The sequence below is a fragment of the Aethalodelphis obliquidens genome, unplaced genomic scaffold (assembly GCF_003676395.1).
Source record: "Aethalodelphis obliquidens isolate GAN/ISIS:26980383/991018 unplaced genomic scaffold, ASM367639v1 scaffold7, whole genome shotgun sequence".
NCBI classification, from domain to species: Eukaryota; Metazoa; Chordata; class Mammalia; order Artiodactyla; family Delphinidae; genus Aethalodelphis; species Aethalodelphis obliquidens.
The window spans coordinates 25,581,649-25,605,913 of record NW_020837951.1 but is presented as its reverse complement, the minus strand read 5'-3'; the positions used below and the strand labels follow the sequence as shown (position 1 = coordinate 25,605,913).

The following is a 24,265-nucleotide window of genomic DNA, read 5'->3' as shown; positions in this document are numbered from 1 at the left end:
AACAATAGAGTTTTTCCTATTCTACTGGTGTCCTTATAAGAAGAGACACAGAGGGACAGACATACAAGAGTTGAACATCACATGACGATGGAGACAGAGACTGAGGTGATGCAGCAAGCCAAGGGATGCCAATGACCGCCAGCAAACCACCAGAAGCTAGGAAGAGGCAACAAAGAACTCACCGTGACAGGTGTCAGAGAGAGCACTGCCCTACCAACACCTTAATTTTGGACTTCTAGCCCCCAGAACTGTGAGACAATAAGTTTCGATTGTTTTAAGCCACTCAGTTCATGGAGATTCAATTAAAGGGACTCTTCACAATCATGTAGGGAAGCATACAGGGACACTGCAAGGACAGTACAGCACCCTGGAGTGAGAAGTAGGGGCCCTCTAGGCATGAAGGGGCAAGGTGGGGAGCAGGTACCAGAACCTGGAAGGAGAGAGTCACCTGGAAGGTCAGGATACAGAAGCAATGACCTTGTATCAAGAGCATTGCCAACCACAAAGAGGAATACATGGCCTAACTTCATTCTCCTCCCTTAGTCCTATCTCCTGCTGGGACTCCCCAGGAAGCCAACTGTGGTAGCCCATACAGGGCAGCCCTCTTGGGGCCAACTGCTGGGTGAAAAAGGGGTAAGAAGATGGGGGAGGGGAATGAAAAATATCTGGCACATTCGCTATAGCAATACTATTTCGGCTCTGTACTATTGATCTTCTTCATGTTTTTTTTTTTTTAAAAAAGCACTTATCAGTACCCCATATACTATAAATATTGATAACTTTGATTTTTAGTTTATTATCTGTTTATCTATTATTCCACTAGAATACAAACTCCATGAGGGCAGGGACTTTGTTTCTTGTTGTATCCTCAGCACCTAGAACAGTTCCTGGCATGGAGAGAGTCTCAAGAACTATTTGATGAGTGAATGGCTTGGAGTGTGGCATTTTTACCCTGGTATTTTCTAAGTCAGCAGCTGCTGCATCTCTGCTTGCTCATCTTCTTCCCTGAAATTACTTGACTGATTTCCAAAAATGCAAGCAAAATTCCCTGGCTTGTTACCAAGTATTTGGAATCAATGACTCCCTCCTGTCTTTTTATCTTGGCCCAATAGCTCTTGAAGAAGCCCAAGGCCTATCTTACAAGGCCTTGCTCATAAGCACCCTCATCTTGGTGGCCTTTGCGTTGGGGGATTGGAGGGGGTCTTATCATCTGTCATGTGAACGGTGGGACTCTTGGCAAACACATCTACATTAGACGAGGAGGCATACAGGCTGTCCAACCTGTACTATTTAGCCAAGCAAATAAAAAGTAATAATTTCAGGTAGAGCCATGAAAATCTTTAAACCAGGGTACTGTTGTACTATCACATGGAGTTTTGTGGGGCTCAGATGAGATTATCCATGGAAAGTGCCTCAAATGGTGCCTTGCCTAAAGCGTTAATGTATGTTTATTATATATTATTAAAGTTGTTGAAGAAGTCCTCTGTGAGGAAGTAAATTATGACTTGGACCCTGAATGATGAAAAGGAGATAGTCAATTAGAGATCTGGGAAGAGAGTTTCAGGCTGAAGTAACCTCAGCTGCAAAGGCCCAGAGACGAGAACCAGCTTGGCCTGTTCGAGGGATGACAGTGAACAAGAGGGAGACAGAAGGAAAGAGATGGGGCCAGAGGGTTTGGCAAGTATCAGATCATGTGAGCTCCCCAAGGCCAGGTAAAGAGTTTGAATTTTATTCTTAAGTATAATTAGGTATTAAGAGTAGATGTGACATGATTTATATTTGAAAAAGACCACTCTGCTGGGGAGGTTGAAAAAAGAGTAGAAGTGGAGAGACCAGTTGGGAGGCAGGGGAAAGATACTGATGCACTAGCCTAGGGTTGTAGAAGTAGAATTGGGAGAAATGGCTGAATTGGGGATATAACTTGGAGAATAAAGTTGATAGGACTTGATAATGGATTAGGTGTGGTGGTTGGCAGGGGTGGGGTGGGGGGAGGAAGAGAGGGAAGAGATTTATCAGGGATGATGACTAGATTTTTGGTCTGAGCACCTGGGTAGATGGTGGTGCCAGGAACTAAGATGGGGGAAAACTGGGAGAGGAGCAGGTTTCAGAGGGAGGGGAGGTCCAGAGGGAATCAACGGTTCTGTTTGGCCATGGTAAGTTTCAGAGGCTTACTATATTTCAAGTGAAGATATTGTGTAGGCAATTGGCTAACTCTATCCATAGCTAAGGGGAGAGGTCCAGGCTGGAGGTATTTCAAAACAAGGGGCAGGATGAGATCACCTGGTGACTAGCAGTAGATATACAGGAATACAGAGGGCGGAAGGTTAGATACTGAATTACAATACAGGGAGATATGTGCTGTGAATGGGGCAACACCAGGTTAGTGGAGAGGGAGGCTGGTCAGCAAAGTTCCGTGGAAGCATTATATCCACAGAAAACCAAGCAGTGACATTTTATCAGTGAGGATGCTGGTCCAGAGAGGTAATTTGCAATTAGTCACACAGCTAGTGACCTAACTGTAACTTTATACTTGAACTACTTTAAGTCAAAACCTATTAAGAGGCAGGATAGTCAGGCACCTAGGAACACAGGCTCTGGAGTCATTCTGCTTGGGTTCAAATTCTGGACCTGCCACTTACCAGGTGGGTGACTCCAGGTACATTACTCATCATCTCTATACTTCAGTTTTCTTATCTGTAAATAGGCATACTACAAATAGCTATCTACTTAGGGAATGCTTACTATGTTTCTGGTACTAAGATTTTACATACATTATTCAACACCTCCCTCCAATAATCAATGAAGTTGAATGCTATTATTATCCCCATCTTACTGATGAGAAACCGAAAGCATATTTACGCATTCACAAATATTTACTGTGCCTGCATTACATGTTTCTTCATGCTAGGGGTACATCAGGAGATACAACAAAGTCCTTGCCTTTGTGCAGCTTGTCTGTGATTTACTGAAAGGAGAAAGATGATAAACCTAATAAATATGTATACTATATGGCAATTAGAAGATGATAAATGCTATAGGAAAAACACCAGGGTAATGGAGCTAGGAAAGTTGCTGTTTTAAGTCGGGTATCCAGGGTAGACCTCTCTGAGAAGGCGACATTTGAGCAAAGATTTGAAGGAGGTGAGACAGCGAGCCACCCAGGTAGCTAGGGAAAGAAGACTCGGAGCGGAAACAGCAAGGGCGAAGGTAGGCTCTCAGGTGAGAGCGTTTGTCTAACATCCACCAACAACGCCTAGGGCCAGCCGTGAGAGTAAGATATGAAAGGAAGGGGCTGTGTATCCAGTTCTAAGAACTTTGACTTTTACTCTGGGTGAGATGAGGAACCACTGGACAGTTCTGCCCGGGGGAGTGATATAACTTGACCTTGTATTTAGGCTCAAGGTCCATCAAGGCAGTCTAGCGCTGGAGTCAATGCTCTCAGAATAAAAGAATCAGTCGCCGGCACAAGGACTCAGCCACACAGCGAGCGCCCTGCAAGCGCCGGCCCACTACTGTGGCTGTCACAATCCTTTCACTTAAACCCCGCCCCGACCTACCGCCCTCTAGTTCCCCAGCTCCAGGGCTCCGCATCCACTCAGTCCGGTCTCCACGTAGCGCTTCCCCGGCTATGGATTGCGCAACTCAGACAACAGGGCGGAGCCTGGACGTGGGCGGAGTCTGGACGTAGGCCGAACCGCGGCGGGCTTGGAGAACGCCCGGGCCGAAGACTCTCCATGGAAGCCCCGAGAACCCCGAGACGCCCACTGACTGCGCCTGCGCACGCGCAATCCAGGCCGCCGACATTCCAAAACGGTAATCCGCGCCGCCCCGCCCCAATTCCGGGGCGGAGTTCTTGGCTGCGCCTGCGCACAGGCTCGCCGCACCCTACGCCTGCGCGTTCAGCCAGCCCGACCCCATCCCCCAGGTTTTTCGGGTGGGGGAGGGGGTGCGTCTCGGCGAGTCACGATGATGGCGGCCACCATCCTGTGGTGAGGTAGCGGATTCTCTGCTGATCTCGCAGAGCCCCTGGCGCTTCCTGCAGACTCAGTGGCTGGCGCCGGGCTCGTGAGGAAGCACGGTGGCTCGTGCTCGCGAGGAAGGCCGCAGTCGCGGAGGCAGCGGCGCGGCCCGGGGCCAGGGCTGGGGGAGAGGCCGCTCTGCAGGGCGAATGTGACAAGCCCCCACCCCCACCGCTTTCCTCCCTAGTGCGCGAGGAGCGCGGGCGACCCCGGGGCCCCGCCAGGCCACAGACCCCGCCCAGCGGCCAGCACCCGGAGCAGGCCCGGCAGCGGAGCTGCGCGGCGGCACCATGCTGGTCACCCTGAAGACCCTACAGCAGCAGACTTTCAAGATCGACATCGACCCAGACGAGACGGTGAGTGCGGCGGGAGCGCGGAGCCCGGCACCGGGCAGGGGAGGCGCGCGAGGCGCCCACCGGGCCTGGGCTTGGGGCGGTGCGGCGGGGCCGTGTGCGGGGCCCCGGCCTCAGCTTCTAGAGGGGCCCGGCGGCGCGCCCGAGCGGGGAGACCTCCGGTACACCCTAGAGGGCCCGGCGAGCGGGGTCTTGGGCCCCGGGCGCTGGATGAGGCCTGCGGGCTCCGAGCGCGGGCAGGGCCCGGGGGCCCGGCGGCAAGCGGCCCACTGGACCTTCAGAGTTGGCTGTGGGCTTTGTGGCAGGAGTAAGGGGAAGCAGTGGTCGGACACCGAAGCCCTGGTGGCAGATGGCGTGGAGTACACGCCCGCTGGGCACGGGAGGCCTCGGCCTGGGCGCTCTCGGCGGAGGGGCCAGAGGGGGAGGGGAGGTCAGGGCTGCCTCGGCGGTCTAGCCGGGCTCCCCGATGGTGGGTGCACGGGTGGGGGAGGGAGATGTCGGCGTCACCACTGTCCCTGAGTGGACCTGGTTAGGCGCTGAGGTCTAGGAAGCGCTAACTGGAGATAATGAGCCTTAAATAAAAAGTATCAGATTCCGTCTGCTGCACAGTGAGAGGCGAGTGGTGAGGGGTGGTGAAAATGCATTCTTTGCCCCCTTCGCCGCAGAATTGGTGACCCTTTTATTTGCCTATATCTTGAATCGTTTCGCTGCAGTTCTCCCGCCACCCAACCCACACCCATGTGTAGATTGCCCTTTGAGCCCTCTTTGGTGGTGAAGTTTGTTGGGTTAGAGCCCTTGAAATCCAGGCTCAAACTTAACTCCAGATTAATGAGTTCCCTGTGTTAGAAGTCTTGAAGTTGTAGGAGTCGGAACTCTGCACCCAACCCCCAAGTAATAGCCTTTCAGGGGAGAAAAAAAGAAAATAAAAACTTTGAATCTCTTCTGTAAACTCTTGAACACCTCAGAAGTTCACGTGTTAAATTCTCATGTCATCCTGTGTATTTGTGAGTGCAAAAAGGCACTGTGTTGAAATCAGTACAACTTTTTGCCAAGATCTAAAAATGCCATTCAGTGTAAACTTATTTGTGTTCTGGAATTGTGATGCTGTACACCATTGAGGTTGTCATAAGGCTGTATTTAAAGCAGCAACTTTCAGCCCATCTGTATTTTTAAGAATAGGTGATTCAATTTTGGTGGAGATCTGGGGCCTTAGTGTTAGTTATTTAAATAATCCTGAGCTCCCATGTGTGGCTCTAACTTATTTGCTATGTGCCTGTTTTGCAAAGATGTGAAGATTAAATATTATTTAATTGGTGGTCAGTAAATGGAATCGATTATTAATCACTCCATACCTTTGAGTGAGGGTATAGTGTTATGTTTTACCTATATCATTTAATCTAAAGTTTTCTACACCTTTAATTATTTAAAAAAAGTAGTTCCCAACCTTTTTGGAATTGTGGTACTAAATGATTTTAGTTCAAGATATTTAATTATATGTGTAAATATGCTGTGTGGTAAATTCTTAAAGGTGCAGGAGATAGCAATTTTAGATGAGAAATTCAGTGTTCTCAGAAGTAATTGACAACACCCTGTGGATTGCTATTACTAACAAAAATCATATTCTTCCTGAGTATTCCTTTACTGCTTGGTGTATACTTGGAAGTTAAAGGATGAAAGTTAATGCAGCTGTTTAATGTTTTCAGACGAAACTTTTCATAAAATGTTATTGACTTTGGATTTTTGTAGTGACACGTGTTGGTGCTGCAGGAACTTTACCAGCTTATATTCACAATTAATTCCAAGATTATTGAAACCTAAAGGATTTTTTTTTTTGGTAAATATCTGTGGATTTATTGAAGTTATGCAGTGACTTTCTACAGCTCCACTGAATTATTTATGTTCTATAAAGTTTGTATAGCTCTTTAGGCATTTTATGCATTCTTTATCTTAGAGCCAATATTGTATTTGTATAGATTCTTAACTGTACTTGCTGTTTTCCAGTTTATTTCCAAGGGGATTTAAGTTATATGAAACATACTTCTAGAGGTATATTTTCAGAAAGCTCAGTTGTTACAGAGAGTTGCTTCTTTAGCTTTTTATTGCTGTTTGTCCAAATATAATTTTGTTGCTGTTTATGTAAATATAAAAGCTAACATTGTTAGGCTGGGACAAGAAATGAAAACACTTAATCTGGATATACTGGAACATTTACATTAAAATGACTTGTGGGTTTTTACTTTAATGGACTTAAATTTTAAAAATGGGAAAAATGTTAGAACTATTTTAATTCCATCTTTATAGTGATTTTTAATTAAATATTTATTTTTGATACAGTATTTGAGAAAATTCCAGTAAGAAAAGAAGCAATGAAAATTACATAAATAGAGGGAGGCTGTAAGTGTCCTGTTTATAATTTGTGAAAGCTAGATAACCAAGGATATTAGAAATAGATCTAAAATAAAGGGAAAAAATAGGATTTTACTGAGACCTCTAGGGAGATTCACATAAAATGAACAGATTTTGGTCTCTAAGACCTCTATTTTGGCTGCTCAAAGGTTTTATTTTTACCTAGAAGGAACTAAGAAACCTTAAGGAACTTAAGTAACTTGAGGTGGCCGGTATAGAAACTTGTGAGCTTGAGATGAGCAGGAGCGAAAATGAGTGAAAGGACTCAGAGATAAGAGGAATCATGGGAGTGAATCATTTGCTCAACAAGTGAATGTTCAGTGAGCTTTGACTGGCAGAACTGGAGGAGTACAGGGACATGGGAGACATGGTCTGGGTCTTCTTGGGAGCCATATTGACATAGTCTTAGCTCCGTCAGTGGCTATAGAGTAGATGCACAAAGTAGAAAAAGCAAGAGGATTTGTTTTTAAGGTGTTTGTATTTGCTTTAGTGTTTGAATGTTGAAAGTCCTCCCTTGCCTCTTTTTTAAGAGAAACTTTCTTAACATTCATTTGCCATTTTGTACCATTTACTTGACCATTACCATGCACTGCCTTTAGTGTTAACCATTACAAAACAGTGATTTTATTATTACAATAATAATTCATCTCCTCATAGAATAACTGGGGAAAAAACCAACAGTAAGTTTCAGGTGAGACTTTAAATGCATAAGCTGAAATATGATTGCATTATATAAGTGACATCAAAGTTATGTGTATACATTGGAAGTTTTTGGTAAGAGAATTGTGAAGATACAGTAGTTTTAATTTCTATAGACAGTATATCTAATATGCTATGCAGTAATCTGCAAAGAATTAACCTCACTTTGTGGTATATTTGTGTAATAGTGATTATGCTATAAAATACTACTTGAGTACTAGTCTTGTACATGGGATTTACTAGCCATCATTTATTAGCAAATTGTTCCCATTGTGGCTTATTGTATTTTAACAGAGTTGTGCTGAAGATAGTACCTTATTATGGAAGTTCCCTAGATTATTAAAACATTAAGTAGTAAACATATTAAAACACTGTATCACAGAGGTAAAAACTAACGTTTCTTGGCATATTGGTAAAACAAAATACTGTAGTACCTGGGAAGCCTGGTATGGTTTGTATCAGACCTTTGCTCTTTCTATACTTGGCACACAGTAGGCATTTAATAAAGATCTTTTGAATGAATTAAATACATTTTTTGGTGAATTGCCAAGTCAATGATCCCTCAGTGTTTGCATGTTGATTTATTTAATGTTTGTTGAATACTTACTAAAAATATCAGGTCTTGCTGTCATGGTGTGTACATTATAGTGGAATAAATTAGTCGAAAGCAAATTTTAAAAAACAGATAGTGGTAAGAGTTATGTAGAGAATTGAAATAGGGTGAGGTAATTTGATAGTGTATGACTGGGTGGCTACTTTTAAATTGGTCACAGAAGGCCTTTCTAAATAAGGTGACATTTAAACTGAGATCTGAATAGTAAGCACTCAGAGATGGGGAGAGTGTTTTCTGTAGGGAAAGACCTTTAAGAGTGTGTTTTGGGAATCAAAAAAAGGCCTGTATTGTTGATCTAGTAGTTAAAGGAGAAGAGAGGTAAGGGATTAGAGTTAGGCAAGGGGCCAGGGCCTGTAGGGCTTTGTAATAAACTGAAGGTTTTCAGTGTAAAATAGGAGGCCTTTGGGGGCTTTTAAGCAGAGGAGAAAAATTATTTCTTTTATGATTTGAAAAGGTTACTTTGCTGTATGGAGAATAGATAGTAGGAAGACCATTTAGAAGGCTTGCACAACAGTCTTAAGAGGTCAAGGCTTTGACCAGGGAAGTAGGAGTGGAGATACAAAGAGAGGTGGAGGGATTTGAGATATGATTGGGAGGATAGAGTTGAGAGAATTTTTTGATGCGTTGGAGTGGGGAAAATTGAGAAATCAAAGATTAAACATAGGTTTTGGTTGTATAACTTGTGTGAATACTTGTGTTCTTTCCTGAGATGTGGAGGGATGGGAGAGGGGCAGGTTTAGGGGTTGGGGTGGAAACTCAAGACTTAAGTTTAAGATGCCTATTAAACATTCAGGTGGAAATGACAAGGAGATTTGCTATGAATTTCCGTCCCAAAGGGGCATTTGGGCTGGAGTTAGAGACATGACAATAAGCAGCATATATGTTTGACCTCAATCCATTGGACTGGATGAGACCATCTTGCCACAGTCTTTTTCAGTGTCCATGCCTTGCAAAATTGAGTCCAAGTGCCTAGATTATCCCTTATGTGTAATTAACTTCTCTGCTACTGGAATTGAGGAACCCTGGTGAGAATGTAGTGGGATGGGGCTTAGGGCTGAAGCCTGGGATGCTATAACACGTGGAGATTGAGTACTGAAGAGGTCAGTTAAGGAGCAACCTTTGAGGTAGGAAGAATCCAAGAGAAGAAAAAAGTTTCAAAGAGGAAGAAAAGGTCAAATGTATCTACTGCTTGAGAAATCAGAAGTAAGATAAAAACAAGAAACATGACTTTTGGTTTTGGCAACTTGGAGGTCATTAGTGACCCTAATGAGTAGTCTCCATGGAGTGTTAGGGCCAGAATTTAGTGGATTGAGGAATGAGTGGGAAACATGTGAAAATGATCACAATAATTCTGAGCGTCACAGCCTATGGTAGGCATCGTTTAAAACACACACACACACACACACACACACACACACACACACACACACACACACACACACACACACACACACACACACACACACCAGAATTGTGGAAAATATGTAATAGTGTATGTTTTAAAAAGAAGAAATGGAGACCAGCATGATTGGTAACTTGCCTGGGGTCATACAGCAATGGCCTTGGTAGTTTTACTGTCTGTGAATGATGTTCTTGCCCATACTCTGACCTTCTGTTCCTTAATCGCTCATCCATTGATCTTTCCTTCTACTCTACCTCAGTTATTCAGACTCATGACTGGTAACCACCTCTTATCACAACCAGTAACTGTAGCTCTTCCCCCCATCCACAGTAATCAGTTTTTAGTATCCCACTTTAACTTCCCTCTGATTCCAATGCTAATGAGACTTACAGTCTATTCCATCCATACTCCTTTTCACTGGCCTTCCCCTCGTGCCCAGCTAAGATAGAGTCAGTGACTATAATCACTCCCTTGCAAGGGTCAGGTATAGCATGTCTCTTGAGCCAGGCTGCCTAAGTTTCAATCCTGGCCTTAGTACTTGCTGTGTGATGTGACCTTTGGCAAGTTACCCGATTTTGTGCCTGTTTCCTCATCTGTAAAAAGAGAACACAGCCATGGAAGTACTAACCTCACAGGATTGTTTTTTTTTTTTTTTTTTTTTTCACAGGATTGTTTTGATGGTTATATGAGTTTGATGTGATACACAGAGTGCTTAGTGATAGTGCTTAACAACATGGTCCCACTCTCACTCCATTATTCTTGTTTGAAATACTCCAAATATGATTAAATTCAAGTCTGTGTCTGTACCTGTGCAGCTAGAAGGCGAACACATAGGCACCTTGACTTGTCTCACTTAAATTCCTGAACAATAATCGTAATCAGGCCCTTGTAGTGACAGTCATACATTTCACTATTCACTTTTCCACTGTCATAGGCAGATTTCATATCATCTTCTCTCTTTATTTTCAATCAGTGACCCTAGATTTTAGGTTTTATTGAAAATATAGAAACAGTCGGGACAGAACTTTTACAAGATCCTACTGGAACTCCCTACCTGCTAGCCTCCTTTTATTGTGGAGATAGCTATGTATTGTGGATGGTGCTATCTAAGGCCAATCCCCCCCCCACTTTAACACAGCATCCTAAACTCTTGTCGTTTATGAAGGACATCACTCCATCAGTTCTCCTTTTCTACAATCATTGATTTTTCCATTTCTAAATTTATTTAATTTATTTCTGCATTGGCTCTTTGCTGCTCTGCGCGGGCTTTCCCTAGCTGTGGTGAGCAGGGGGCCACTCTTGTCTGTGGTGCTCGGGCTTCTCACTGCAGTGGCTTCTCCTGTTACGGCGCACAGGCTTAGTTGCTCCGTGGCACGTGGGATCCTCCCGGACCAGGGCTCGAACCCGTGTCCCCCTGCATTGGCAGGCAGATTCCCAACCACTGTGCCACCAGGGAAGCCCAATTTTTCCATTTCTAGAGTATCTAAACATTTTCCTTGTCTTAATAAAACCCTCCCTTGTCTCCACATTTGTCTACTCCTCCATTTCTCCCTCTTCCTCACATCAGAACTTAAGAGTAGCTCTTGAGTCTGTTTGCTTTTTTTTTTAACATCTTGCTCTTTCAAATACATCATGCTATTCCTAAACTAGAGGAGAGTTTTCTCCCACTTTATAGTTGCCCTGTGCCCTTGAGCATAGTACTTAAATCTCTTTTCTTGTGAGTAAAATGGGAGTAATAATACTTTACCTGCCTTCCTCATAGAGTTGATCTGAAAATCAGATGAGATTATGGATCTGAAAAATTTTTGGTGAATTGTGAAATCAGAAATAAATCTATGCAATTTCTTTTTTAACAAGTCCTGTTTACAGTTATTTTGATCAGTATTTTCACTGTCCTTTTTGAACAAGGTTTGTGTAAGTGAGATATCCTCATTTTCTTAGCTTGATGTAATCAGCAATTTCAGTGTTGAGAGCAGTGTTCTAGCTTTAGCTTGGAAATTGAGATTATTTGATAGATAATGTATAAAATTTCTGTTGCCTTTGGAAAGAAATGTGCTAAATTTAAGCCTGCTGTAGAACAGTGAATCCTGCTGAAGGACACCATGTCTGTTGCCTATAAGTTTGGATAAATACATTCCTTGTGTAATGTCTCAAAGAGCTAATTTTATAATAGAATGAACTTTATAAACCCTTTAACATTACATATACCTATTCCAGCAGAGGAAGTAGACCAACTACAAATGACTAATATGTACGAATAGGTCCTAGATACTTCAACAGGTAGATAAAAATTGTTATTTGTCTCTCCCTCTGCCCTCTCCGCCACACACTTCTGGTTGAATGAGGTAGGTGGCTTCTTTGTAGTATGTTAGATCCATTTTCTGCCTATATAGAAACTTGAAAATTTACAAGTAACTTGGGAGTTTCTACTTTTCAGTCTTCAAAGTCTGTGTCTGTTTTGATTGTTGAAACCGTACTGTTAGGGATATATTTTATAATAGAAGAGATTAAATTGGCGTAAATAGGTAGGTTTAGGAGCCTGAATACCATAGTTTCTGTGGGGGGAAATTAATTCTGTATTTAAAATTATATTTTAAAAAGTAGCCTTTTGGATCATAACCCTAATTTGAGAATTGGTTGCCTTTGTTTACTGTTTATCCACATATTATTAATACTGTAGTCTTAGTTATTTCAGTTAAAAAAAAAAAAAAAAACTCTTGTGCCACATTTTTTTCATTCCTTGGGTCCAGTGGGGAGATTTTTCCTGTTGCACTGATGTCAACCAACATCTTCATAATTCTGTTTTTAGAATTAGCAGAAACCAACTTTGTGGAAGAGATTCAGGAAATACTCCTTGGTGCCTGCACCAGTTTCTCAAATGGAAGGATACCACCCAAGGAACCAAAGAGGAAAAAGCTTTGCCCATAGCGTAAATCTATGAAATTCTTTTGTAAACATATTTGGCTTTAGGTCTCTGTTTCCTTTTGCTAATCGTTTAATTGCCAAAACTTATTTGCTCTTACTAATTTTTTTTTTTTTTTTTTTTTGTGGTACGCGGGCCTCTCACTGTTGTGGCCTCTCCCGTTGCGGAGCACAGGCTCCGGACGCACAGGCTCAGCGGCCATGGCTCACGGGCGCAGCCACTCTGTGGCACGTGGGATCTTCCTGGACCGGGGCACGAACCCGTGTCCCCTGCATCGGCAGGCGGACTCTCAACCACTGCGCCACCAGGGAAGCCCGAAAGAACTACTTTTAATGGTGGTTGGCCTGAACTAGGGTAGTGCCATGGGATGCAATATAGTGTTCACATTGGGAAGTAGTTAGATGGTAAGTTGGAACAACTGAATAAATGATTTAATGTGAGGAATATAGGAGAAGGAAGAGACAAATACCTCACAAGGGAATGGGATGAAAAAGGATAACTGATCTGCTTTTGTGTTGGCACTTTTTCATAGTGATTATCTCCCTTTTGGGGAAAAAATAAAAACTACGTCAACTATGTTTAGTATTAGATGTTGAGTATATTTTTCTTTTAAAATGCACAATTTCGTAAGAGAGAAGTATGTGGCTAGAAAAAATTTGACTTCTTGAGTGTTAACCATGCATTGTCTCTAGTTGAATCAATGGTAAACTCCCATTCTTTATCTAGGGGGAAATAAGCAGCAAAATGAAAGTTTAGTTCCTGCTTCTTGTTTGTTAGCCTTGGAGAAGCCTGGTTATTTACTGGGATCATAGTGCTCAGTTTTAGATCCATCCTGTTGAGATGACTTATTGGAAGTATTGGCACGGGGCTCAGCACAGAGGAGTCATAACTACATTGGCTGTTGGACATAACCTTTCCAAGGGAAACCATGTGCAGAGTTGTTACCTTTTCCTTCTTTGCAACATCCAGAAAGAAGGCCTTTCTTTATAGCTGTTTTAAAGTATGCTCAATTTGATTGAGTTAGGGAAGACTTAGACAAAGTAGTCTAGAAACCATCTTTCAGCAATTACATTATGGTTGAGATGCCTATGGGACATCCAGTGAAGGTGTCAAGTAGAGTCAGGAGAGAGCTGGGCTAGAGATACACATGACATATGAATGGTTCTTAAAACTAGGAGTAGTTGAAATGGATTATCCTAGAAGTCTGTGTAGAAGAAAAGGCAGTCTTGGGCATAGCCCTAAGTAACACTTAAAGGTCTCGGCAAGGAAGAGGATTTCAAAAAGGAGTGAACAAAGAGATAGGAGGAAAACCAGAAGAGTGTGGTGTTACGGAAGCCAAAGGAAAACAGTGCGTAAAGGAGAGATGAGTCAGTACTGTCAAATGTGGCAGAGAGGTCAAGTAATACTACAGAGGAGGACTAAGAAGTATCTGATGATGATGTTGCTGAATTTAGTGGTACTGGTGAGGGCAGTCTTAATGGAATTGTGGGAGTAGCACTACTGCAGAAAATAAGCTGCAGAATGAGAACAAAGTCTGTGCCTCAGTTTATCAGCATTGTGTTGCACCCTGGAGTAATAAGTGTGGGGTTATGAGTAAGTAAAGACAATGTATAGTTAAGTTTTTGAAAATTACTTGAGACTAAGAGGAGGAGGAGACTGTGGGGGATTTTGTGTGTTTTTAAGATGATAGAGAATTGGGTCTGTTTAAGTGTGAATGGAAATGAAGTGGCTTTGAGGGAGAGGTTGAAAATACAACTCGGCGGGGTGGGGGAGTAGGAAACAATGAATCTAGCAAGGTACTGGAGAAAGGAATTAGATTTGAAGAGAGGGATAGCTTTCATTTAGTAGGGAAGAAGATTGAGATTAGGTGGATCTGGACGCAAAAAACCATGTGTCAGTTTGGTAGCAGAAATTTGAGGGTGTGAGTTCCTGTGGTGTCTTCTGTACCTTGAAGTAGAAAATGGTCATCTGCAGGGGGTTGCGGGTCAGTGTTGGGAATCAGATTTAGAGGAGAGTACAGGTTTCAAACAACCTCTTGGAGGAGGGAGAAGAGGGCTAACCAGGGGAACAGAAGGATTGGGGGTGTCGTTCTTTTTCTCCAGTAACATTTAGAAGACTGGATATAAATGTGGATAGGCAGCTGGTTAGACATTAAAGGTGAGATGTGTTAGATAAGTGAGGTAGAAGAGTATGACACCACAGTGGTTGAAGTAAATTTTATTTTGAGTACTGACAAATAAATTCAACTGTGCTGGTCCAGATGTGGAGTTTTACCTGGTAGGAGCAACAGAAAGGCAAACAAGTCTGTGATGTTAGGAAGAAAGTGATAGAAGCAGTGGCATTATTGTCTAAGCTGAATAGAGCTTGCAGTAAAGATCAGAATGAATGAAAGTAGAGGCTCAAGGAACCAAAGTTGTAATGAGATGCAAGACCAGGTGTAGTGAACAGTTACTGAGAGAGCTGGTGGGAATAGGAGATTGGCACTTACCATTTCAAAGAGCATTTTGGGGATGATGAGATTCAGCCTGTGTCCTGAATGACTGTGAGTAGATGACTTAAGTGGATTGGAAGTAAAGATCATTGGGTTGAGGTTAAGGAACAATGCCAGAAGTTTGGACAGGTCAGGGAACCTGGTTCCAAAGTCTGGTTCACTTCTTTTCTTTTTTTTTGATGCTGTTGTAAACAGGATTGTTTACTACAGGGTATTTTTTTCATCTTTATTGAGATATACTTCAAATACTACAAAAGTTCACGTATTTTCTTTGACACATGACCCAAGGTGGTTTTGCTGCGTTGAATCCACACACACACACACACACACACACACACCCTCTGCCCCCAAAATGTCAAGGTGTCCTGGCATATTGCCCACAAAACATTATATCATTTGATACCCTTGTTCTGAGTGTGTCTCTTCACACTTATCACCAAAAATTGTTCAAGACAGTCTTTTCCAGTATGACCGTCTATTGGATTAATGATGTCTGACATTAAAATTTGTGCTTTTGGTTACTAATGATGTTGAGCTTTTCTTTTTATTGGGTGTATAATTGTGAATTGCCTGCCCCTGTCATTTGTCCATTTTTCTGTTGGCACAAGAACCATTTTCTACCATTTCTCTTAACTTTCTATTTGCATTTTTTCTTTTGTTATGTGTCTTGTTATTTCTATTTGAGTTGCGTGCTTAGTTTATTAATTTTCCTTCTTTAATAATAAACATGTTTAGTGTTAGTCTATGATTACTTTTTTAACCACATCATATAGGTATTGTTATGTAGAGTTCTCATTGTTATGTTTTAGTATTCTTTAATCACAGTTTTGATTTTTTGAAGCAATGTTATTTAGTAGTAAAATGACTAGAGGGTTTTTTTGTTGTTGTTTGTCCTCCTTTCCCACTCTTAATCATATATATAGCGGGTTGAGATTCTTGTGATGGATTTCCACTTTGGGGATATCAGAATAGCAGTGATGCTACTGGCCCACTTCAGGAAGATCAGTATAGCAAGGGTGATTTATGTGGCATTTGCAAAATACTCTGCTCTAAAGCTTGGAGTCAGAAGAGCTGGTTTTGGATTTCAGCTACTACTTAGAGTAGCAATGTGATTTGGGGAGGAACCCTACCTTTTGTATCCCTATTGTGACAGTTTTCCACTTAAAGCTCAGAGCTATCAATTCAGACAATTTTTTTTTTTTTTTTTTTTGCGATACACGGGCCTCTCCCATTGCGGAGCACAGGCTCCGGACGCACAGGCTCAGCGGCCATGGCTCATGGGCCCAGCCGCTCTGTGGCATGTGGGATCTTCCCGGACCGGGGCACGAACCTGTGTCCCCTGCATCGGCAGGCAGACTCTCAACCACTGCACCACCAGGGGAGCCCCAGACAATTTTTAGAAGAATTCTGGGAACTGAAGGAAATGGAATTTTCCCCCTTGATTCTTGGTCATTTAAAGTAGTGAAATTTAGTTCCATTATGTCTCCTTGCCTTTTTTTTTCCTACTCCTGTGCCACCCTACTTCAGAAATTGATTGCACTCTTTTTCTAAGTATCAATACTTCATAATGAACCTGTGGTCATGTAATTTTAGGGATGGAAGACCATAAAGATCATGTATTCCAGTCCCTCTTTATAGATGAGACTGATGTTGAGAAAAACTGAGCTACCTGTTCAAGATCATTGAAGTAATACAGTGGTTCTCAAGTTTGGCTGAACTTTGAAACCAACTGTAAAGCTTTTCAAAAATATTGATGTCCAGACCCACCCTCAGAAATTATATTTTAATTGGTCTTTGTAAAGCTCCCTCAGGTGATTATAATGAAACATTAGCCACTTTTAAAGTGAATAATTTGCCTTTTAACATTCACATTTAACTTTTTTTTATTATTGTGGACAAGACCACTTTATTTCTTAGACCTTTTAGATTAGAGAGCTTTTCTTTACTTTCTTACTCTGTGAGAAATAAGCCCATAAACTTTATAGTGAGAATCAAAACTTTCTGCTTTTGAAACCTTTATTTTGAATAGACTTATAAAGTCAACTGATAAAGTCTTTTTTTAAAAAACTGTGTACGTGGAACAGATGGTAAAACAGTTTATACTTCTACCTAGTAGTATGGGTTGTTAATAATAGGTCTTTTTGACGTAATATTATGAAGACATGATCTTTGAAGTTTTTGGAGTCATTGATAGTATGTATAAAATTTTCATCTTGCATCATTTGTTCAGATTCTGGATTTTCATTTGCTTAGACTTTTTCAAAAATCAAAAAATTTTTTCCTATAGGTAAGAGCACTGAAAGAGAAGATTGAATCTGAAAAGGGTAAAGATGCCTTTCCTGTAGCAGGTCAAAAATTAATTTATGCAGGTATGCATTAAATGCTGAAATTAATATGCCATTTTCTTGTGTACTGTGACATTCTTTAGTTTTAGAAATTGCCATCTTACAAACTGTAGTGTATACAAATTGATTGTCAGAAACATTGTACAAATAAAAGCAGAGAATGAACAGTCATTTGAATGTTATTAATATTCAGTCCTCTGTTTTTTCACATTTGCTTTATATATTTCTCCATGCAGTGATGTTAGTTTTGCTTATTAGTTTTATCTTTTGTAAGTATTATGTAACTGGCTGTATTTGTTTCGTTTTGTTTTTTGAATTAAAAAATTTTTTTATTGAATTAGTTTGTGTGACATTGTATAAGGTGTACAGGGTGTTACTCTGATACACTTATATATTGTAATATGATTGCCAGTGTAACGATCTTTATCAGATTACATGGTTAGCAGTACAGTGTTATTGTCTGTGTTCATTATACTGTGCATTAGATCTCTATGGCTTATTTACTACTCATTAGAAGTTCGTACTCTTAAACACCATCACTCTTATCTCCCCCCAAACCCCATACCCTTGGTAACCACCAAGGTAAAATACTTTTTTTTTATAAGTTTAGGTTTTTAGAGTCCACATATAAGTGATATCATACTTAGCATAATGTTCTCAAGGTTCATCATGTTGTCGCAGACGGCAAGATATCTTCTTTCTCATGGGTGAATGATATTGTGTATATGGGTCACGTCTTTTTTATTCATTCATCCATTGGTGGGCATTTTGGATTGTTTCCATATCTTAGCTATTGTGAATAGTGCTGCTGTAGAGATGGGAGTGCATATGTCTTGTCAAAATCCTGTTTTCATTTTCTTTGGGTATATGCCCAAAAGTGGAATTGCTGGATCATATGGTAGATCTATTTTTAATTTTTTAAGGAACTTCCATATACTCCATAGTGGTTGGACCAATTTACATTCCCACCAACACTGTATAAGTATTCTTTTTTCACCACAACCTCACCAGCCCCTGTTGTTTCTTGTCTTCTTGATGATAGCTATTCTAACAGGTGTGAGGTAATACCTCGTTTTGATTTGCATTTCCCTGATGCTTAGTGATGTTGGGCATCTTTTCATCTGTCTGTTCACTATTTCGATGTCCTCTTTGGAGAAATGTTGGTTTACTCTGATGATTTTTAATCAGATTGTTTGGTTTTTTGTTATTGAGTTGACTGAGTTCTTTATGTATTTTGGATATTAACCCCATATCTGATATATGGTTTTCAAAAATTTTCTCTCATTCTGTAGTCTGTTCCATTCTGTGGAATTCTTTTCATTTTGTTGTTTCTTGCTGTGCAGCGCTTTTGAGTTTGGTGTAGTCCCATTTGTCCATTTTTTTTGTTTTATTTTTTGTGCTTTTGGCATCATGCCCAGAAAATTATTGCCAAGACCAAAATCTCTGACTTTCTTCCCTACACTTTCTTCCAGGAGTTTTATGGTGTCAGACCTTATGTTTAAGTCTTTGATCCATTTCAAGTTAATTTTTGTGAGTGGTGCAAGATAGGGGTCCACGTGTTTCTTCAGTTTTCCCATCAAGCTGAGCATCTTTTTTAATCTATTGGAATGAAACCATTTATACTGATTATGTGTATTAATGTACTTGGAATCATTCCTGTGAAATTAAATTTCAGTTTATCTGTTTTTTAAATAAAATACCAAAATTGAAGAATACAGAAGACCTTATATGTCAAAAGACACTATAAATAAGCGACAGGAGAAGAAAGATTAATATTCAGATTATATAAAGAGCTCTTACAAATCAGTAAGGAGAGGATGACCCAATTAAAAAGCAACAAAGGATATGAATAGGAAATTGTAAATTAACTAGCCTCACTAGTAACCAGAAAAATGTGTGTTAAAAATAGACTTGATATGTGAATTTTGTGGAGAAAATTCTTTTCTTTGTTCTTGAGAAGAAATACTGAGCACTGTCATTGTAGATGTCGGTAAGGTGAATCTTGAGTTGCCCATGGATTCTTGTCTCTTCCTACATAGAGATTTTAAAGTATTTTCTTAACTGAGGTGGTTTAGAGGAAACACCAGCCCTGTGATGAGGAATCAGAAGCCTGAAGAGATGCATGTAGTTGATGGCAGACATAAAACTAGAATTTCTGCTTCCTAGTCTTGCCCTGTTTTTTCAATCCTATGCTGAGTAGAGACACTATTCCCTTTTGTCTTAATGCTTGCAGCTTTTGATTCAATAACTTTTTAAAAATGGAAAACGAATTTCAAGGAAAAGGAAGCCTGAAGGAATCCTGACCTTTCATTTGTCCTTCTGCATGACTAAAATCTTACATAGTCTGTGTGCCTTACTCAGTTCTATATTATCTTACCATTTCTGTGTATCAGGACACTATGAGTATCTTATTTTTATAGCAGTGGAACATTTCTGTGTTGCAGGTATCCAGTATTTGTGGGAGCAGGCAGTTCGTTCATTTTTTCTTCCATCACGAGGGATTATAGGTTATTCCGGGGAAGGGGTGGGGAATCCTTGAGCATCTCAAAATTGAATTTTGTTTGTCTAAATGATCTCCTCTTTCTCAGGACCTAGTTAATACTTCCTTACCCAGCAAGTCTTTTTTATTATAAGTAATAATTTTTAAGAAATGTTTGGGATTGAGATATCTACATACAGTATATGAGTTTGCTATCTTTTAGTCAAATGCTTATTTATGCCTTCTTAACTAATCATGTATCCACTTATGTTTATCTTGGCTGACTGGTTAATCTTTTTCTTTGGGGAAAGTTTTAATAGAATTGATGTTGGTGATTGTTTTAACCTCAGTTAGTGTAAGACAAAGTTACGGTGCCTTCAGTAATATGTTTTTTTCTTAATGTGCTAGGCAAAATCCTCAATGATGATACTGCTCTAAAAGAATATAAAATTGATGAGAAAAACTTCGTGGTAGTTATGGTGACAAAAGTAAGTTTCAACCTCGTTGTATATATCTTTATGCATGTGAGTTTAAAAAGAAAAAAAAGATGATCCCAAGTCTTGCTTTACACTTTCAAGTGAAAACAGTTTATACACATCCATAGTGGCATGCACTTAATTGTTATTAAAGATTTTAACAGTTTGCTTTGAGTCAACTATAAAGTTAATAGTTTCATATATTTGTAGTTTGAGCATAATTTTAAATATGTCAAAACAACTGATATGTGAAGTGTCATGTTAAAAATTATTAGGTATTGTTGGATTAGTAAAATCACTAATTGTATAATTATTAGAGAATGTGATTCTTAGAAATTGAATAAGTGTTTCTCATTTTGTAGTTTTTAATAAGAGTGCCTTAAAAGGATTTGCTAATTGATGTACTAGACCTAACAAATACTTCAGGGCCAAAAAGACATATAGATTAACAATTTCAGTGATATTTCTTAGCCAGTGGGATAGATTTTTAGAAACTAAAAAAGGGAAAAGACAGCTAAGCGAACGATGGAATGATTATTGTGAGAAGGTTTTTAACAGGAACTTTTTTGTGATTTATTGGACTGAAATAAAAGTCAAAAGTTTTTCTCTAAAGCAGAGAATGAATATGGATTCTCTCAGGATTTTTGTTTTATTTATATACTTGTTTAAAGATACGTAAACATGCAGTAGAGAGTTAAGACAAATTGAGGAGTGGTGGTGCTCATGATACTTTTAGGACTGAATTATGATCCTAAATTCTAAACTCCTAATAATCTCAGAAGAGTAGTGTTACTTGTAGCACCCAAAATAAATTTAAATAGGTAATTGGAAACCAGTTTGTCAAAGACTGTAGATAGAATAAATGTGAGTTTCTTTTAAAGTCTCAAAGTAATTGATATATGCAGTAGAAAACAAAGTTGAACAAGTAAATTTTTTTTAACATCTTTATTGGAGTATAATTGCTTTACAATGGTGTGTTAGTTTCTGCTTTATAACAAAGTGAATCAGTTATACATATACAAATATCCCCATCTCTTCCCTCTTGTGTCTCCCTCCCGCCCACCCTCCCTATCTCACCCCTCTAGGTGGTCACAAAGCACAGAGGTGATCTCCCTGTGCTGTGCGGCTGCTTCCCACTAGCTATCTATTTTACATTTGGTAGTGTATATATGTCCATGACACTCTCTCACTTTGTCCCAGTTTACCCTTCCCCCTCCCTGTATCCTCAAGTCCATTCTCTAGTAGGTCTGTGTCTTTATTCCCGTCTTGCCCCTAGTGAACAAGTAAATTTTAATTATGGAATACTTTTGTAGTGAGAAATGGAAAGCAGCTGAACAGTTTACATGTACTGGACTTAATTTTTTTTAATCTATTAAGAACCATATTGATTTTGCTATATTTAAGCACTTATTAAATGTTAAACTTTAAATACACAGGAACAGAATCATATGAGGAAACTTTGCCTCATCTAGTTTTTTCAAAAACTGTGGTACACAACACAAAATTTACAGATTTAACCATTTTTAAGTGTTTGGTTCATTGGCATTAAATGCATTCACATTGTTGTGTAGCCATCACCACCATCTGTTTCTAAACCTTTTTTCATTTCCCAAACTGAAACTCTGTACCTGTTAAACAGTAACTACCCATTTCCCCTGCCCCCCAGCCCCTGACACCACTGTTCTCCTTTCTATGAACTTGACTACTTTTCGTACCTCGTATAAGTGGAATCATACAGTATTTGTCCGTTTGTGACTTGTTTATTACCCTTAGTATAATGTCTTCAGGGTTCATCCGCATTGTAGCATGTGCCAGAATTTCTGTCCTTTTTAAGGCTGAATAGTATTCCCTTGTTTAGTTTTATCATACATAGTACATAGTGGAAAATGTGGTAGCCACATATTTGGGTATGTATTTGTTATGGTCTTATTTCCTTTATTATTATAGTAACGTTGACTATTTAGAACATAACTAAGAGTTAAGCAGGATAGGTAAGTCCCATCCCCCTACCTTGCACAAGGCACTTTTTTCCAGTACACTCTATACTAGCTCAAATAGAACAAGGCACAAATCCACTCATTGCATTTACAGTTTGTTGATTTATACTTGGGGCAAATTATGTTGAATTTTAATCTCATCTTCCATCAAATCAGTTACCTTTTCACCTTAGGTAAGTTATGAGCTAAGCAGGTAGTGAGTACTGATAGGCTGGAGAAGAATAAAACTCATATAATATGATTTTTACCCATATGTAATTGCTTTTTTGCTTGGTGGGAATGTTTATGGCTCTGATTCTAGTTCAGAAAGTGCTGAGCATGCGGTTATAACTTTATTTGGCCTTTATTTGTCGGTTTAACTGTATATACATCTCAAAAGTTATGTTAATCTCTTTGTACTTACACCTATTGGCTTGTAGTCAATATTGGGATTTTCTTCCCTCCTCTAAAATACAGTAGACTTTCTGGCATGTTCATTAATCATACTTCTGTTTATACTTTCATTTCAAGAAAGTTATTTTTGTTGCTTTCAAATGACGATAAATACTTTGAAGTTGTAACCAAGAAACTTTAATTGTGAAGTTTTGGGGGGGAATTATGTGGTTCTTTTTCTGGATACACATTCTGTACGTTTTAAAATATTTGCTTCTTTTGGTTCTTTTTCATAATGATCCGAAGACTGAAACCGTTGGCTAAAGCTAATGGAAGTTGATAGTTAATGTATATGCTCTCATCAGCTTTGAAAGAATAACATAAATAGTGATTCAGATTGCCGCTATTGATCACTCATTATGTCACCTTACAAAATTATTTTCAAGTTACAAACTTGTATTAGTGTTATGTTTGTAGCATCCAGAGATCAGGTAATAATGCAGTGTTTTATCATAATGCATTATTTTGATTTGTAATGTGTTTAGCCCAAAGCAGTGACAACACCAGCACCAGCTACAACTCAGCAATCAAATTCTGCCACCACTACCACAGTTAGTTCCTCCACAGCACCAACTGTGGTTCAGGCCCCAACCCCTGCCCCCACTTTGGCTCCCGCTCCCACTCCCACACCTGCATCTGTCACTCCAGCATCAACGACAGCGTCTTCTGAACCTGCACCTGCTAGTGCAACGAAACAAGAGAAACCTGCAGAAAAGCCAGCAGAAACACCAGTGGCTGCTAGCCCAACATCAACTGACAGGTAAGAACTGGATTCTAGGAAATTGTATAGGAATATGTTTATAACAGTGACTTCATGAATGCATTTATTTTGATTATTGTTTTGATCAAACTAACTTTCTATCTACTATGTTAAACTTTTTCTAAACTTTGAACCCTGACTAAAGCAGTATGCTTGTGTCTGTTCGGTAATCTGAATTTGTATACTCTGCATTGTTTTTTTTCTCCCAGGGTGAAGGGAAAGGGGTCAGTCATTATTCATTTTGTGTAGAAAAGTTAGGAAATACAAATGACCAAAAAGAAGAAGAATTATAAAATAATCTGACAGTATATTATAGCTTGACACATTATAAATAACTTGACATTTGTCCCCCAATCATTATTATATTTGACCTATATTCTTTGACTATTGTCACATCTATCATAAACATCCTTCCATGTCAGTAAATTTTTCCAGTTGCTACGTAGTATTGTGTTTGGGTCTAACATTTGTTAGGTCTTAACCTTAGAAAAGAAATTAACGTCTTTGGATTTTTCCTCATCTGCAAAATGTGGATGACAGCAGGACCCATCTCATAGAGTTGTTATAAGGATTAAATGAAATAAGTAAAAGATATGACATAGCACATGGCACACAGTATGTGCTGAGTAAGTATCTACATCTTTGTGAAGTTGTATAGAAATTTAAGTTTTTGCCTATGTAGATCTTTAGAACAGAAGAAAAAGTGCTGGGATATTTGGGGAGCAAAAAAAAGTTCTTATGGGAAGTTGGCAGTTAGGATTATTGAGTAGTTTGTGACAAAGGTTTTTTTCCCCAATGATAAATAAAATAACCAAAACAATGCTTCAGTTCTCTTGGCTGGAAATCATACACGGGAATCTCTTCTTTATC

General features: G+C 39.8%; 1 protein-coding gene across 2 annotated transcripts in view; it reads left to right on the top strand.

Annotated features, from left to right (window-relative positions):
- Window positions 1-3,664: 3,664 nt before the first annotated feature.
- Window positions 3,665-24,265, top strand: part of RAD23B (RAD23 nucleotide excision repair protein B) — a 44,683-nt gene continuing 24,082 nt past the window's right edge. The window contains exons 1-5 of one of the 2 annotated variants that reach the window (XM_027105291.1): window positions 3,665-3,813; window positions 4,207-4,375; window positions 17,194-17,275; window positions 20,139-20,218; window positions 23,121-23,395. In XM_027105291.1, the coding sequence (XP_026961092.1) occupies window positions 4,310-4,375; window positions 17,194-17,275; window positions 20,139-20,218; window positions 23,121-23,395 (503 nt within the window). In that variant the 5' untranslated portion in view covers window positions 3,665-3,813; window positions 4,207-4,309. Of the gene's footprint in view, window positions 3,814-3,939; window positions 4,376-17,193; window positions 17,276-20,138; window positions 20,219-23,120; window positions 23,396-24,265 lie in introns of those variants that run through there. The other variant, XM_027105290.1, reaches the window with a different exon arrangement.